Genomic DNA, 16,365 nt, shown 5'->3' with positions numbered 1-16,365 from the left:
CTATCAAAACTGCACACAAACATTTGCATAGTCTTAATACAAACATAATACAATGAGTAAGACAAAAAAAATCACAAATTGGGGGTATAAACCTACACTCTGAGTACAGGCTCACACAGTTGGACACATACTAGACAAAAAAAAAAAAACACTAGATCAAACACATCACATAAAAATCAAACAAGAGCATACAATGACATATATCTGCCTTTTCCCTGTTAGGCATAAACATACACAGTCACACACCTACACACCCCTTGCAGAATGAAGTTCCCAACCCCACCACTATGACCAAATAGAAGGAGGTGGTCAGTCAGTGAGGCACTTGAGCCTTTTCACTCACAGGCACCAGCATGTAAACACTACCTACAAATAAAACAAACAGCAAACACACACACACACACACACACACACACACACACACACACGCAAATACTTGTAATCTCAAACACATATAATAATACACATATAACTCATAGACAAAATGCAAGATCACACACACCTGCATCACTGAGTAGAGATTGCTGGTTATGAGCAAATTGAGAAGACTTCTGCACTCAATGGCAGAATACATCTAACTTCTTCAGACTCTGCAATCTCATCTGCTTCTCTATGATTCTTGTCCATATATGAAAATGTGGGACTTACAGGAAGAGAGTGTGGCAAATATTTGAGAACAAAGAGCCTGCTTGAGAGATCCTAAAACACATACACAGATGACATTTACCTTGCTTAATGTGAGCCTGCTTAAAATTGTTGTGTCCTAGGTCTTAGAAGAAAAGGCTGGAAATCAATTCTATATCACGCCAACACACACACAAACACAACAGACACATACACACAAAGTTTGCCAAGACAAGGTCGATATGCCTGTACTGGATAAGCAAAGAGATACCATACAAAAATACATCTAGACCCAGAGGCACACTTTGCCCAATTAGAATTCCCAGCTCCCTCTGACCTCTGCCAGCTCTTGGTGAACTCTGGCACCTGCTAATCCAGTTTTCCAGGTCCTCAGCTTCTGTTGAGGACATCAAGAAAAAAAAAAAGTTAGGAGAAGACCTTCTGTGAGCCCAGGGCTTCAGGCCTTTCTATGGCTGTCCTTGGCTTCAGGACAATAGGCAGGATACACCATTTTATCAACTACATAGGAGACTCATAAAAATCCCTAAGCTCCTGGTTAAGGAGAGAATCAAAGTAGATTGCCTCCAATTGCTACAAGGCCTTGGGGAGGTGCCTGTGCAGGAGAGATTGAGCTGCTCACCTGAGAGTCACCTAAGAGTGTGTCTAGATATCAGAGACACCGTGTTAGTCAGCTTTCCATTCCTTTATCAAAAGAGTTTATTTTCTCTCCCAGTTTGGTCCATGATCCCTTGTCCGCACTGTTTTGGACCTGTGTCAAGGCAGAACATCATGTACCTCATTGCAGGCATGCATGGCAGAGCAAAATCTGCTCAGCCCTTTGCCAGGAAGAGAGAGGACTTGGAGTCTCACTATCCCCTCTAAGAGCACATCCCCAGTGACCTAGCAATCTCCCCAAAAGCCCTACATCTTAAGGGTTCCATTGCCTCCCAATGCCACCACCCTGAGACCAAGCCTTTAACACATGGGCCTTTGGGGGACACCTGAGCTCCTCTTTGTCTGTTCATAGTTCTAGCCAGAAAGAAAGAGTGTCTAGGGACTGGGGTTGTGACTCAGCAGTAGAGCGCTTGCCTCAAACATGCAAGGCCCTGGGCTCCATCCTCAGCACCACATAAATAAATAAAATAAAATAAAGTTATTGTGTCTATCTACAACTACAAAAGATAAATATTTTAAAAAGAAAGAAAGAAAGAGTGTCTAAGTTATCCCCCAACACTGATATAACCAATGCCTGGAGTCAGCTTCTCTAAGCAGCACATTATGTTCCAGCTATAGAAATTCTGATTTCTGCAAACTCCTTGCTACTATGAGAGCACAAATCCAGCTTTAACGTACACCCTACAGGTCTCTTCTTTTTTTTAGGAGAGACTATGGGATATGGAGATGTGTCTTTTCCAAGAGATTATAGAGGGAAAACACTGAGCCTTTGGACTCAATCCTCAAAGAGAACTGGATCTGAGCTGTGTTAGTCACTGATTTTCTTTTTTTAACCCTGACTATGCAAGGTAACTTTTCCTTCTTACTTCATAAATTGTAAAATGTAGATAATAATCACATTGTCATTAAAAAGTTATTAAGATTAAATGAAATAGTTCATGCTAAAGCACATGAGAAATTTACAATAAATACCATCTATCCCTCCCATTATTTCTTTTTTAATTTTTTAATTTGTTTTAATTAGTTATAATGACAGTAGAATGCATTTATACACTTTGTTATATCATACACAGATGAGATATAATTTCTCATTTTCTGAGTGTACATGTTTTGAGAGCCACAGCCAAAGGGGCCCCAGCAAACTTTCAGACTGCCAGCTGATGATTGGCTCACAGCGGCCCCAGCAACATCTACCTGATTGGCTCCTCTGCAGTGATGCTCATTGGGCTGTTTCCCTGCCCTTTTAGACCATGGAGCTGCTCATTGGGGGACTTTTTGGCTCCGCCCACGTGACCCAGCCAATTAGCCTCAAGAGCAGGAGGATTGTGGGAGGTGGAGAGGCTTGTGGTTGTGGGAGAGGCTTGTGGGAAGCCGGTGGTGGCAGTTGGGCTCTGAAGGTTTTTCTGAGGAGTTGTTTTGTTTGGCATGCGTGGTTCTAAAAATAAAGTTCGTTTCTTTTGACAAGTGGCTCCTGAATTGTGCCCAGCCAGACTGCGGCATACATGTTGTAGAATCATATTGGTCATGCAGTCAGATATACACATACAGTAATAATGTCTGTTTCATTCTACTATCTTTCCTATCCCACATCCCCTCTCCTCCCCTCCCTTCACTTCCCTCTACCTAATCTAAGGTAATGCTATTCTTCTCTAGTGCCCCCCCACCTTATTGAGAATTAGCATCTGTATATTAGAGAAAACATCTGGCCTTTGGCATTTGGGGATTGGCTTATTTCACTTAGCATGATATTTTCCAAGTCTATCCATTTCCTGGCAAATGCCATAATATCACTCTTCCTTAAAGCTGAATAATATTCCATTGAGTAGTCCATATTCTACATTTTCTTTATCCATTCATCTATTGAAGGACACCTAGGTGGGTTCCATAGTTTAGCTATTGTGAATTGAGCTGCTATGAACATTGACGTGGATGCATTACTGTAGTATGCTGATTTTAAGTCCTTTGGGTATAAACAAAGGAGTGGGAACATATTTCTAAAATCATTTATGTTAATACAGGTTTGATATGAATGAGTTACTGAATTGATCATAAATTCTTCAGAGCTAATAAGGATCTCTCTTTTTTAAGAAAGACCTAACCTCTCCCTACAGAACAAAATTTTGTCATCCAAATTTCAGCAGACCAGTCAACCCCCCTTTATTCCTCCTTTCTTTCATAAACGCTAATCAACACCTCCATCGGCTGAGTGACTGCCTGGACTTCCCTCAGAATTTTCAGGAAATGGCCATTTTCATAGAATCTTTTTCAACGTTCTCCTCCACATTTTGCCCAGTTCCCAGCCCTCAGTTCCAGATTTTGCCACATACAACATTGCCTATAATCCAAGGCATATTTACTTCCCCCAAAACCTATAAGCACCTCTCAGACAGAGGTTCTGTAGCTTGCTTGTCCTTCTGCCCTCCCCTGGCAGCCTGACATGGGTCCAGACACAGGCAGGGCATCAGGAACCCACCCCCTCGCAGCCAGGCAGAAAGCCCCCAGCAGACTCTCCCAAGGCCAGTGCTTAGCTCTCAGGGGTTTTATTTTACTATCTTTAACTTCTGATTCAGAAAAAAAATGAACTAATATGAGTTAAAGATTCTCCTAGATGAGATTCTGTACTGCTTTATTTACATAGAACCAGACTAATTCATTAAGGATAAATTAATCAAATAACCAGTCCTACAACTGGTCATCTAAAAATGCCATGAGGTAAATAAAGTGAGAAATTAACTAAGAATTAATAATAATATGATTTTCTATTCATTGCTAAATTTAAATATTGAGTGAATATCTTACTTGAGAAGTTGACAAAAGCATCTTAATATATCATTAAAATATTTTTTAAAAGACTTGAGTAAGAATGCAGATGAAATCCATTGTAAAGCTGAAAAGCTGCCATTACAACCACCAAAACACTTCTAATTGATTATGAAATATAATTTTCATAAAAATAAATGCAAATATAAGAAATCTAAAGCATTCCATGACTCCTGGCTTTCAAACATTCAAGCATTCTTTAAAAGACTGTCACATAGACTCAACAGATGTATTTTTAAAAGTGTTTTTAAGATCTTCAAAAAGACTAAAACTGGAATATTCAACACTTCTATGAGCTAATTTACTTTTTAAAGGAAGTGATCTTGTAAATCAGAACTTTCTTAACAGTTCAAGAGAATGACATCAGCAAGGCAGTAGAATACAAGGTTCTAGTCCTCAAAGCCCCACAGAAACACTGATTTGGGGCTGAGGATATAGCTCAGTTGGTAGAGTGCTTGCCTCACATGCATAAGGCCCTGGGTTCACTCCCCAGCACCAAAAAGAAGAAAGAAAAAAGAAAGAAACCCTGATTTTATCAACCACTCACGGACAAGAATACTTTTATGGAAACCCAGGAGTCCAGCTGAAGGATTCCAGCTCTCCACTAGAGAAAAAAAAAATCAAAATCAAAATATAGAGGCACTGAAGAGGATAAGAAGACGTTTCCACTTACCCAGGGCATCCCTCCCCCACAGTGGCACAATTCAGAGCCTAGAGAAATCTTTTGGCTTAGGGTTTCTCTCAAGTGAGAGCAGAGTGCATGCCTGGCTTTGCTAGCCGTGTGGGGTGCTGTCCAGAGGCTGCTCCTGTCTTGCTCCACCCAGAACACCAAGGGGATCAGCAGGATGAGTAGATTGGGATGGCTAGGATCAGGGAAAAGCGGAAAGGCCCACGGCAACCAGAACAACTGAAGAACAACTGCCCACAGATCCCGATTACTGGCTCTTGAACTCCACCAAGAGCCCCACCCACAAGCCCTGCAGGACACCCCCACCTGCAGACCCCCAAGCAACCCCAGCACCAAGCACTGCTCCCCCAACCTAAGTGGTGCCTCAGGGTCCTCCACAGATGGCAAACACTCAACTGCACAGACAGCAGACAGGTTGACTCTGATAAATAGAGAAAAGACACAACTTGCACACTTCAGGGCACTGCCCTAGGGAAAGTAAGGGGGACTCGCCACACCTGATCTGTTTTCCTGGGATTCACAGAAAGCATCCAATCCTAAGACAGTCCACAAGGGAACGGAGCAGTGGAGCGGACATAGGAATAGACAAGTTTTTATAGATATCCAGATCTCTTGCCAGGTTGTAGTACAATTTTATCTATCAATGTAAAATATAAAATTTTTTTTTTTAAAAATGTCATTCCGCTGCCTTCATACCTGTAATGATTCTGACTGGGAGTTAGCAAGCAAGATCAGCATTCTTTTCTGTGTATATAATGAATTTTTTGTTTCTGGGCACTTGAGATTTTATCTTTGGATCTCAGCATCTTTGGTATTATGTGTACTTGAGCTTCTTGAACCTGTGAGTTCATCTTTACTGGTAAATATGTAAATTTCCAGCCTTATTTCTTCAGATATTTTGTTCTGATCCCAAATTCTCTATTCTAATCCTTGAACTCCAGTTAGACATAAGTTAGATGATTGGTATTTACCACAGGTCATTAAGGGCCATGTTCATTCTTGTACGATTATTTCCGGTACATTTTCCTCTGAGTCACGTTTCATGTGTTCTATTATTGACTTCTAGAATTTCTTTCTCTTTTGCAGTTTCCATTCTCTTTTTAGTTCCTCCATTTGGGCACTTATAATACTCATTTTTTCCTTTAAATCATTAAATATATTGGTGATGGCTGTTTTCCAATTTTCAGGTACTAATTGTAACACCTGTGTAATCTCTGCATCTTCTGAATAATTTGATTCTTCATTAAAGTCACATTTTCCCATGGCTTTTTGTGTCTGTTTCTTTTCATTGATATCATAGATGATACAATGACAAAAGACTGGACTTTATTGTTTTCCTTAAGAATGTTGAATTTTATTATGGAATGTAGTTAACTTACTAGAGGTTCAGCTTGATCTTCAAGCTTAGTTTTCGGTTTTGCTAGATAAGATCCAGAGTAGTCCAATTCTACAGAACTATTTTTAATTAGTGTATTATAGTTATATATAATTTGTGGTTTGTTTTGATATAATTACACATGCATGAAACTTAATTTGCTCCACTTCACTGCCAAATTCTTCCTCTTTCTCTCCCTTCCTCTGTCCACTATTCCCCTTCCTCTACTCACCTGGTCTTTCTTCTATTTAATCATAGTTTTATTTTTAATTAGAAAATTATAGATATACATAAAGGTGAAAATCGCTGTGGTACATATCCATATTATACACACACACACACACACACACACACACATATTGTAATATTTGGTCAGAATCATTTTACTATTCCATCCTTTTCCAATCCATCTACCCTCCCCCTAAATTATTTCATATATTCCACTGATCTCACTAATGTTTTCTTGGGATTTCTCCCTCCCTTTTTCCCCTTATTTTGGTCTACTCTTCACATATGAAAAAAAAATCAAAACATTTGAAATTCTGGATCTGGCTTATTTCACCTAGTGTGATAGTCTTCAGTTCCATCATTGACTAACAAATGCAATAATTTCATTCTTCTTTATGGCTGAGTAAAACACCCTTGTGTATATGTACTACATTTTTTAAATCATTTATCTGTTGATAGGCACCTGTTCTGGTTCCATAACTTGGCTATTGTGAATTGTGCTCCTGTAAACATTGATTCGAATGTATTATTATAGTTTGCCAATTCTAGATATTTGGGATATATACCAAGGCTTGGAATAGCTGGGTCATATGGTGGTTCCATCCCTAGGTTTTTGAGGAATCTCATACTGCTTTCCAGAGTGGCTGTACTAGTTTGCAGTACTACCAGCAACGTCTGAGTGTACTTTTTTCCCCTCATCCTTACCAATATTTATTATTGTTTGTGTTCTTGATTATTGCCATTCATTGTAATGAGCTGAAATCTTAGTGTAGTTTTGGTTTACATTTCCTGGGTTTCTAGAGATGTTGAACATCTTTTCATCTATTTTTGGCCATTTGTAATCCTTCTTTCTATCCAGTTCCTTTGTCCATTTTTTAATTTTAATGTGGTATTTTGGATGCTTTTTGTGTTCTTTATATATTCTGCATATTAATTAATCTCCTGAGGAACAGGTGGCAAAGATCTTCCTCCCTTTCTGTAGGCTCTCTCTTCATGTTCTTAATTGTTTCCCTTGTTATGCAGAATCTTTGTGTGTGTGTGTGTGTGTGTGTGTGTGTGTGTGTGTGTGGTAATTTTTTTTTTTGAGATGGTGTCTTGCTATGTTGCCCAAGCTGTTCTTGAACTTGTGAGTTCAAGCAGTCTTATCTCCACTTCCCAAATATCTGGAACTACATGTGTGTGCCACTGTTCCTGGTTAATAGTGTAATTTTTTGCATTTTTAATTTTAATTTGTTATATATGACAGAAGAATGCATTACAATTCATATTACACATATAGATCACAATTTTTCATATCTCTGGTTGTAGACACAGTAGAGTCACACTATTCATGTCTTCATACATGTACTTAGGGTAATGATGTCCATCTCATTCCACCATCTTTCCTACCCCTATCCCCGCTCCCTTCCCCTCCCTCCCCTTTGTCCTAACTAGAGTTCATCTAATCCTCCCATGCCCCCCAACCATATTATGAATCAGCATCCTTAAATCAGAGAAAACATTCAGCATCTTTTATTTGAAGATGTCCCACTTATTGTTTGTCTTATATTTTAGAAGTCTTGTTAAGGAAGCTAATGCCTATGCCAATATGTTAGAGTGTTGAACACATAATTTCTTCCAGCAGTTTCAGTTTGGGGTCTAATTCCTAAGTCTTTGATTCACTTTGGGTTGACTTTTGTGCAAGGTGAGACATGGGGGTGAAGTTTTATTCTTCTACATATGCATATATAGTTCTCTTTGTTTAAAAGGCTACCTTTTAACAATGTATGATTTGTATGTATGTATGATTTGGCACCTTTATTTAATATCTGATGGCTGTATCTATTTGGATTTGCCTCTGTGCCTTCTATTCTATTCCATTGGTCTTCATGTCTGTTTTGATGCCACTACCATGCTGGTTTTGTTACTATAGCTCTGTAGTACTATTTGAGGTCTGGTGTTATGATGCCTCCCACATTGCTCTTCTTGCTCAGGATTAATTTGGCTATTCTGGGCCTATTATTTTTCCAACTGAATTTTAAAACTGTTTTTTCTGGTTCTGTGAATGATGTCATTGATTTTGATGGTGATTTCATTGAATCTTTTGGTAACACTTTTAATAGTTTGCCAACTTTGATAACATTGATTCCGCCTATCCAAGAACATGGAAATTCTTTCCATTTTCTAAGGTCTTATTCAATTTCTTTGTTCAGTGTTCTAAAGTTTTCATGGTAGAGGTCTCTTACCTCCTTGGCTAGATTTTTTCCTAAGTATTTTTTGGAGATTACTGTAAGTGTTCTTAGTTTCTTTTTTAGCTGATTCACTATGGAAATATAGCAAAGTGATTGACTTATGTATGTTGATCTTGTATCCTGCTATTTCACCAAATTAATTTATCAGCTCTGGAAGTCTTCTGGTTAAACAATTATAAGATCACATTAGCAAAGAGAAAATTTGGCTTCTTCTTTTCCTATTTATGTCCCTTTAATTTCCTTTTCTTCCCTCATTGCTTTGACTAGAGTTACAAGGACCATACTAAGTTGGAGTAGTGAGAATGGGCATTCTTGCTTTGTGCCTGATTTTTAGATGAAATGCTTCCCATTTTTCTCTGCTCAGTATGATGTTTCTTGAGTTTGTAATATATAGCTTTTACAATTTTGAGATAAGTTTCTTCTATTCCTACTTTCTCTAATGTTTAAAACATTAATGTACTTTGTCAAACGTTTTTTTCTGCTTCTATTGAGATGATCATGTGATTCTTGCTCTTAACTCTGTTTATGTGGTGAATTACGTTGATTTATGCATGTTGAACCAAACTTGCATGCCTGGGATGAGACCAATTTTATCATATATACTATCTTCTTTATGTGCTTTTGAATGTTGTTTGCCAATATTTTAACTAAAGATTTTTTGTATCTATGTTCATCAGGGATATCAGTCTGAAGTTTATTTTCCCTGATGTATCTTTGTCTGATTTTGGTATTGGGAGAACATTGGCTTCATAGAATGTTCTTGGCAATTTTTTTTCCTTTTTTCTATTTCATGAAATAATTTGAGGAGGATAACTAAAGAATAATTAGTTATTCTTTAAAGATCTGGTATAATTCAACTGAGAATCCATCTGGTCCTGGGTTTTTCCTCTGTTGGAAGATTTTTAATGGCTGCTTCAATTTCATTATTTGATATTGATATGTTTATATTTTCTAAATCCTCATGATTCAATTTGGGTAGGTCATAAGTCTCTAGGAACAGGTCAATATCTTCAAGATTTTCTATCTTGCTGAAGTATAAATTTTCCAAATGGTAATGATTCTCTGTATTTCAGAAGAACCTGTAGCAATAGCTCCATTTTCATTGTATTTTTATATGCTAAGGTTTGCCCTGCACCCTAAAATATGATCTATTTTAAAGAAGGTTTCATGTGCCACTAAGAAGAAAGTGAATTCCATTGTCAAAGGATGAAATACTTTATAGATATCTGTCAGGTCCACTGGCTTAATAGTATTTTTCAGTTCTTAGGAGTCTTGCATTGTTATAGTATAGTTTTCTCAAGTTAACTAATATTGATATATTATAATTAATGAAAGTCCATAGTTTACATTAGGGTTAATGTTTCTTGTATAGTTGTGGTTTCTTTGGTTTTTATTTTTGGTTTTAACAAAACATGGAGACATATTTTAAAAATTACAGCATTATACAAATAAATTTTCTGTCCCAAAAATCCCCTTTGCTATACCTACTCATCCCTTTAGCTTACCACAAACCCTTAGCAACCACTGATTATTTTCCTATCTCTGTACTTTTGCATTTTTGAGGATGTCGTATAGTTGGAATCAAATAGTATATAGTAGCCTTTTCAGATTGGCTTCTTAGTGTAACTATTTTTTAGAAGAGTTTGGCAATGATATTATATTGGATATACATGTGCCCAATAATCCAGTGATTCTTATGTTTTAGTCAGCTTTTGACCAAAAGACCTGTTAGGAAGAACTATGTGGAGGAAAAGTTTAATTTTTCTCATGGTTTCAGAGGTTCAGTCAATGGTCAATGATGCATAGCTTTGGGCCCAAAGTAAAGCAGAACAGCATGGTGGAAAGACATGGTGGATCCACTCCAGACATGGCAAACGAACATCAGAGAGAGAGCTCTGCTCACCAGGAAAAAATATATACCCCAAGAAATGTTCTTCCAGCCACATCCTACCTGCCTCCAGTTACCACCCAACTATCCACTCAAGTGTGTTAATCCACCAGTTAGGTTATAGTTCTCATAATCTAATCATTTCACCTCTGAACATCTTTATTGTCTCACATGAACTTTTGAGGGATTCCACATATCTAAACCATACTATGTCAACATACAGCTTATAAAATGTATTTCATATGCACATTCACAAGAATGCTGTATAGCTCTGTTGTTCATAGTAGTAAAATGCTGGGGGTGGAGGAGTGGTCACTGAATATCAAGCAGATAAGTGTGTTATATTGTCAGAGTGGAAGTTGAAAATACATAGATGATATTATATGGACAATAGAAGACAATAAAAGCAAAATGTAGTAGAATAAATTACAGTCCAATTTCTTTTATGTGTAGTTCTACAATGGACACAATTGAGGGATTACTACCGAAGTGTTAAAATTCAAATAAGTGTAAAGGAATAATTTAAAATAGTCAAGGTACTGGGTACCTTCAAAGGAAATGCAGATACAATTGAGGAGGGTTTATAAGATTTTCAATGCTATTGTTAACTTTTTATCATTTAAGCTTAGAGCTAATTAAAGAAATTTTTAATATTATTATTTTAAATTTAAATGTTCATATGTCACATTTGAATACATATACATATATATGCACAGTACAACATTATGTATCCACTTTTATATTTCAACTGCATGTATTTATACTGTTTAGTGTGTATATTTCAGTATTTTTATAAAGGTGAAAATACAATTTCCAGTAAAATGGGAAAAATATCACTGAGGTTTGAGAAATATGTTCACAAGATTTACAGTTAAGCTTCTGTTTGTTACTTAAGACCCATATCCATTCTGTGTTGGCCCTTGTCCTGGTCCTTTATGGAAAGCCATTTTATTTTTACTTGTGACCAGGCCTAGCGATTTTAAGGGGAAAAAGTTGTATTCCTAGTTGTAATTATTAAAACAAAAATAAAATGTGGACAATTAATAAAAATTATAAACAACTAGGGAGAATACGAGGAAAGGAAGGATGCAGAACAGTTGATCAATAAGCACAAAGTTAGATGGAAGAGTCAGTGGGGTAATTAAAGATAATGGTAATGTCCTATATACACAAAAAAAATTACAAAAAGAGATTTTGAATGTTCTCACCACAAAAAATATATATACAATTGAGAAAGCAATTATGCTTACCTTAATTTTTACATTATTCAATGTACCCATATATCAAAACACCACATGAAACCTCATAAATACACAAAATATTATGAGCCAATCAAATAAATGTATTTTAAAAGTTACAAAGGAAAACAGGTTTCCTAATTAAGCTTACCAGCAAGTAAATTCAAAATTTATCATACAGTTAAAACAAAAATAAAAATCATGAATCTATCAAAATAAAATTTCTTGTTGAGAGAGGAATAAGCTTTACTTTGAAAGCTTGCAGTATCAAAAAAAAAAAAAAGAGACTAAAATCTACAACTACATTAAACTTTAAACTGTTTGAGCCAGACAGAGTGGGGCATACCTGTAATCCCAATCTCTGGGATGCTGAGGCAAGAGATTCCAAGTTGGAAGCCAGTCTGGGTAATTTAATAAGACACAGTCTCAAAATAAAAAATAAAATGAGCTTCAGGGATAGCTCAATGGTACAACACTTGCATGTGTAAGCTTGGATTCAATCCTAAATATTTTTAAAACTTTTTAACTTTCTGATGAATAGGAATACCTTATGAATACAAAAAAAAAGGAAAATACAGTAGCACAGATATGTCTTGAAAAACTTCCCAAGAAAATGGATACACATATGTAGAAAATGAAATTAGATCCCTTACATTCAACTCATAAAATATCAACTCAAAGTGAATCAAGTATTTAAACTTGAGACAAGAAACTTCACAATTACTGGGGGGGTGGGGGGGGGAGGAAGAGGCTCAACATTCCAACATAGTGGTATAGGGACTGACTCCTTTAACATGACCCCTAAGGCGAAGAAATTTTTAAAAAAGAACAAATAAGTGGAAAAGAATTAAAAGGCTTCTGCACAGCAAATAGAGCATTAAGAGAGAGCCTACAAAATGGGAGAAAATCTTGGCCAGCTACTACTCTAACAGAAAATTAATACCTAGACTATATACAGAATGGAAAAAAATGTAAACCCAAAAGAAACAAATAACCTAATTAACAAATGGGGGAAAATAACTAAAAAGTTATTTCTCAAAAGAAGAAATACAAATGGTCACCAAATATATGAAAAAATGTTTAACATCCCGAGTTATCAGGAAAATGTAAAACAAAACTACACTGAGATTTTATCTCACTCCAGTCAAAATGTCAATTTTCAAATACAAATAATAAGTTAGAAAGGATGTGCAGGGAAAATGTACACTCATGCACTGCTGATGGAACTGTAAATTAGTGAAACCACTCTGGAAAGCAGTATGAAGATTTCTCAAAAGACTATAGATGAAACCACTGTATAAACCAGCGATTCCACTCCTTGGTATTTGTCCAAATGAATTAAAATCAGAATATTATAGTGACACAGGCACATCAATGTTTAGAGCAGCACAATTCACAATAGCCAAGTCCAGGTGCCCAAAAACAGACAAATGGTAAAGGAAATGTGGAATATTGAGAGAACAGAGTGTTACTCAGCCAAAAATAATAAATTATGGCATTTGCTGGTAAATAAATGGATGAAATTAGAGAACATCAGTAAGTGAAATAAGCCAGACTCAGAAAGTCAACAGCCAAATGTTTTCTCTCATTTGCAGAAGGTAGAATAAGCAGGGAAAATGGGGGAACATCATGACAATAGAATGGAAATCAATGGGGAATAGACAGGGACAGAGCAGGAGAGATGAGGGACAGGAAAATGGAGGAACAGTGAAATGCAATCAACCAAATTATGTACACTATGTACCTACGTGAATATAGCAAAGTTGATTTCACCTTTATGTATATCTCTAAAGCAACAATTATGGAAACAAAGTTAAAGAGGTCAGTCCCAAGAAACCAAAGGTCAAATGTCCTCTCTGATATGTGGATGCTAACCCCTAACAAGGGACTGTAAGGAGGAGAAAAACAGAAGTTCAGTGGATTAGACAAAGGGGAATGAAGGGAAGGGAGTGGGGATGGAAATAGGAAAGACAGTAGAATGAATCCAATGTAACTTTTATATACTCATGATGAATGCACCACCTGTGTAACTCCACATCATGTTCAACCAGGAGAACGGGATCAGAATTGTAATGGGTTGCACCCCATGTACGTATAATATGTCAAAATACACCCTACTGTCATGTATATCCAAAAACAATAAAAAATAATTAATTAATTTAAAAAGAAAGGAAGACCTGAGCATGGTGGCACACGCCTGTAATCCCAGCGGCTAGGGAGGCTGAGACAGGAGGATCGCGAGTTCAAAGCCAGCCTCAGCAAGAACCGAGGCAGTAAACAACTCAGTGTAGATCCTGTCTCTAAATAAAATACAAAAAGTAGGGCTGGGGATGTGGCTCAGTGGTCAAGTGCTCCTAAGTTTAATGCCTGGTACCCAAAAAAAAAAAAAAAGAAAGAAAAAAAAAAGGAAAAGAAACAATGAATAAATGGAAGAAAAAACAGTAGAATAAAAGGAGGGCAAGAGCGGGAGGGGAAGAGGAGAGAAGAGGAAGTGCTGAGACCTAAAATGGAGCAAATTATATTCCATGCTTCCAGAATTATGTCAAATTAAACCCTAATATTATGAATAACTATAATACACTAATAAAAATCCCAAAATTCTCAGGACCAAGACAATCAAACACAGAGGAAAACTATATCCAAGGTGAAACATAGGCAGAAGACAATGAGTGCCATATCAAGATTAACTGAAAGCACCAGTTCAGACAGGAAAGGATTCCTGTGCAGGACTGAGGTCTCATTTCCAGTTAACAGGAAACAATGCCATCACACTGACAACACTCTTCTGCTGAGAATAATTCTCAGAGCCCCTTTGATATCCCGATTCCTCAGAGTGTAGATGAAGGGATTCAGCATGGGGGTGACCAGAGTGTACAGCACAGACACAATGACATCCTCGTCACTAGAGTTATTGGATGAGGGGACAAAGTAGAGTGCAATAATGGCTCCATAGTACAGAGAAACCACAGAGAGGTGGGAGCCACATGTGGACAAGGCTTTGCAGATGCCCTTGATGGAGGGTCTTCTCAGAACACTGGCCCCAATGTGGCCATAAGAGACCAGGATACATATGAAGGGAAGGGTAACAATTGCTAATCCTACAGTGAGGATGACCAGCTGATTGATGGTGGTGTCTGAGCTGGACAGCTTCACTAAGGCAGAGAGGTCACAGAAGAAGTGGTGAAGGGTGTTGCCTCTAAGGAAAGAGAGACGGGCGAGGAGGAGGGTGTGCACAAGGGCACCAGCAGAAGACAAGACCCAGGACACAACCACTAGCAGGAAACAGAGGCTCTGGCTTATGATGGTGGTGTAGTGCAGGGGGTGACAGATGGCCACATACCTGTCATAGGCCATTGAGGTCAGAAGGAAGCTGTCAAGACCCCCAAAAAATAAGAAAAAAAATGCCTGGGAGAGGCACCCAGCATAGGAGATGGATTGAGTGTGCGTCAGCATGTTCATGAGCATCTTTGGAGCCGTGACTGAGGAGAAAGAGATGTCAGTGAGGGCCAAGTGGCTGAGGAAGAAGTACATGGGGGTGTGCAGGCGAGAGTCCAGCCTGATGAGCAGGATGATGAGCAGGTTCCCCAGCACCGTGGTCAGGTACATGCCCAGGAACAGGGCGTAGTACATGCCTTGCTGCTCTGGCTGGATGGGGAGCCCCAGGAGGAGGAACTCGGACACGCTGCTCTGATTATCCCTCCTCATGCTCTTCAAGTTCTCTTTTGCTGGAGACGAAAAAGAGATGGAAATGGAAAAGAATGAGAAATTACTGGGTCTATTACAAAATAAAACCAAGGTTTCAAACCATGTACGTGCATTTTAACCTGAATATCTCAGCCTTTTTGCCATACAAATGCCACTAGGGATGGTCTGGACAAAGTTTATTATTTGCTCACCTAGGAACCAACACAGTGTCTTTTGAAGAAACCATGAAACATGAAGAATCATCAGATGAGACCAGGCACCAACTTGAGAAGTCCAGGAATTATGACACGAACTTGAGATCAGGGAATTAATGAGTACATATTCACAATTCTAATAGACTGTCACAATACAAGAGACTAGAGTACTGAGGTCCAGTTTATTTTTTATGTTTTATTTGTTCTTTTTAGATATATGTGACAGCAGAGTGTATTCAGACATATACATATATGTGGGAGTATAACTTATTCTAATTAGAATCCCATCCTTGTGGTTTACATGATGTGGAGTTTCACTGTGGCGTACTCACATATGAACGTAGGAAAGTGATGCCCAGTTCATTCTACTTTCTTTCCTATTCCCATCCCCTTCCCCTTTCTTCATCCACCTTTGTCTAATCCACTGTGGGGTTCAGTTTCTTATGTGCTCTGAACATAAGAATCTGTCATGAAGATTAAAATACAAACACACCCCTTAAGTTGCTGGAGAGGTCGGGGCTAGGGCATTGGAGGATCAGAGAAATTGAAGAGCATATCATCCTGCAAAGGGCATGGAGTGGAAGAATTTTTGAGGATCCCAAGTACGTCAGGCCTCTGACACATGGAAAGTTTCAATTCTATTCTCAAAGCCAAAGTATAACCAAGAAAATGCTTCAGTAAACATGTGACTGAAAGTTT

General features: G+C 37.8%; 1 protein-coding gene across 1 annotated transcript; it reads right to left on the bottom strand.

Annotated features, from left to right (window-relative positions):
* Window positions 1-14,533: 14,533 nt before the first annotated feature.
* On the bottom strand, window positions 14,534-15,472 carry LOC101976709 (olfactory receptor 1J21). Its single transcript, XM_078045178.1, has one exon. It carries the CDS (start codon window positions 15,470-15,472, stop codon window positions 14,534-14,536), a length of 939 nt encoding a protein of 312 aa, XP_077901304.1.
* Between the last annotated feature and the right edge of the window lie 893 nt (window positions 15,473-16,365).

The sequence above is a fragment of the Ictidomys tridecemlineatus genome, chromosome 4 (genome assembly GCF_052094955.1).
Source record: "Ictidomys tridecemlineatus isolate mIctTri1 chromosome 4, mIctTri1.hap1, whole genome shotgun sequence".
Taxonomy (NCBI): Eukaryota; Metazoa; Chordata; class Mammalia; order Rodentia; family Sciuridae; genus Ictidomys; species Ictidomys tridecemlineatus.
Note: the sequence above shows the minus strand (reverse complement) of the source record. Positions and strands in the feature narration are given on the sequence as shown.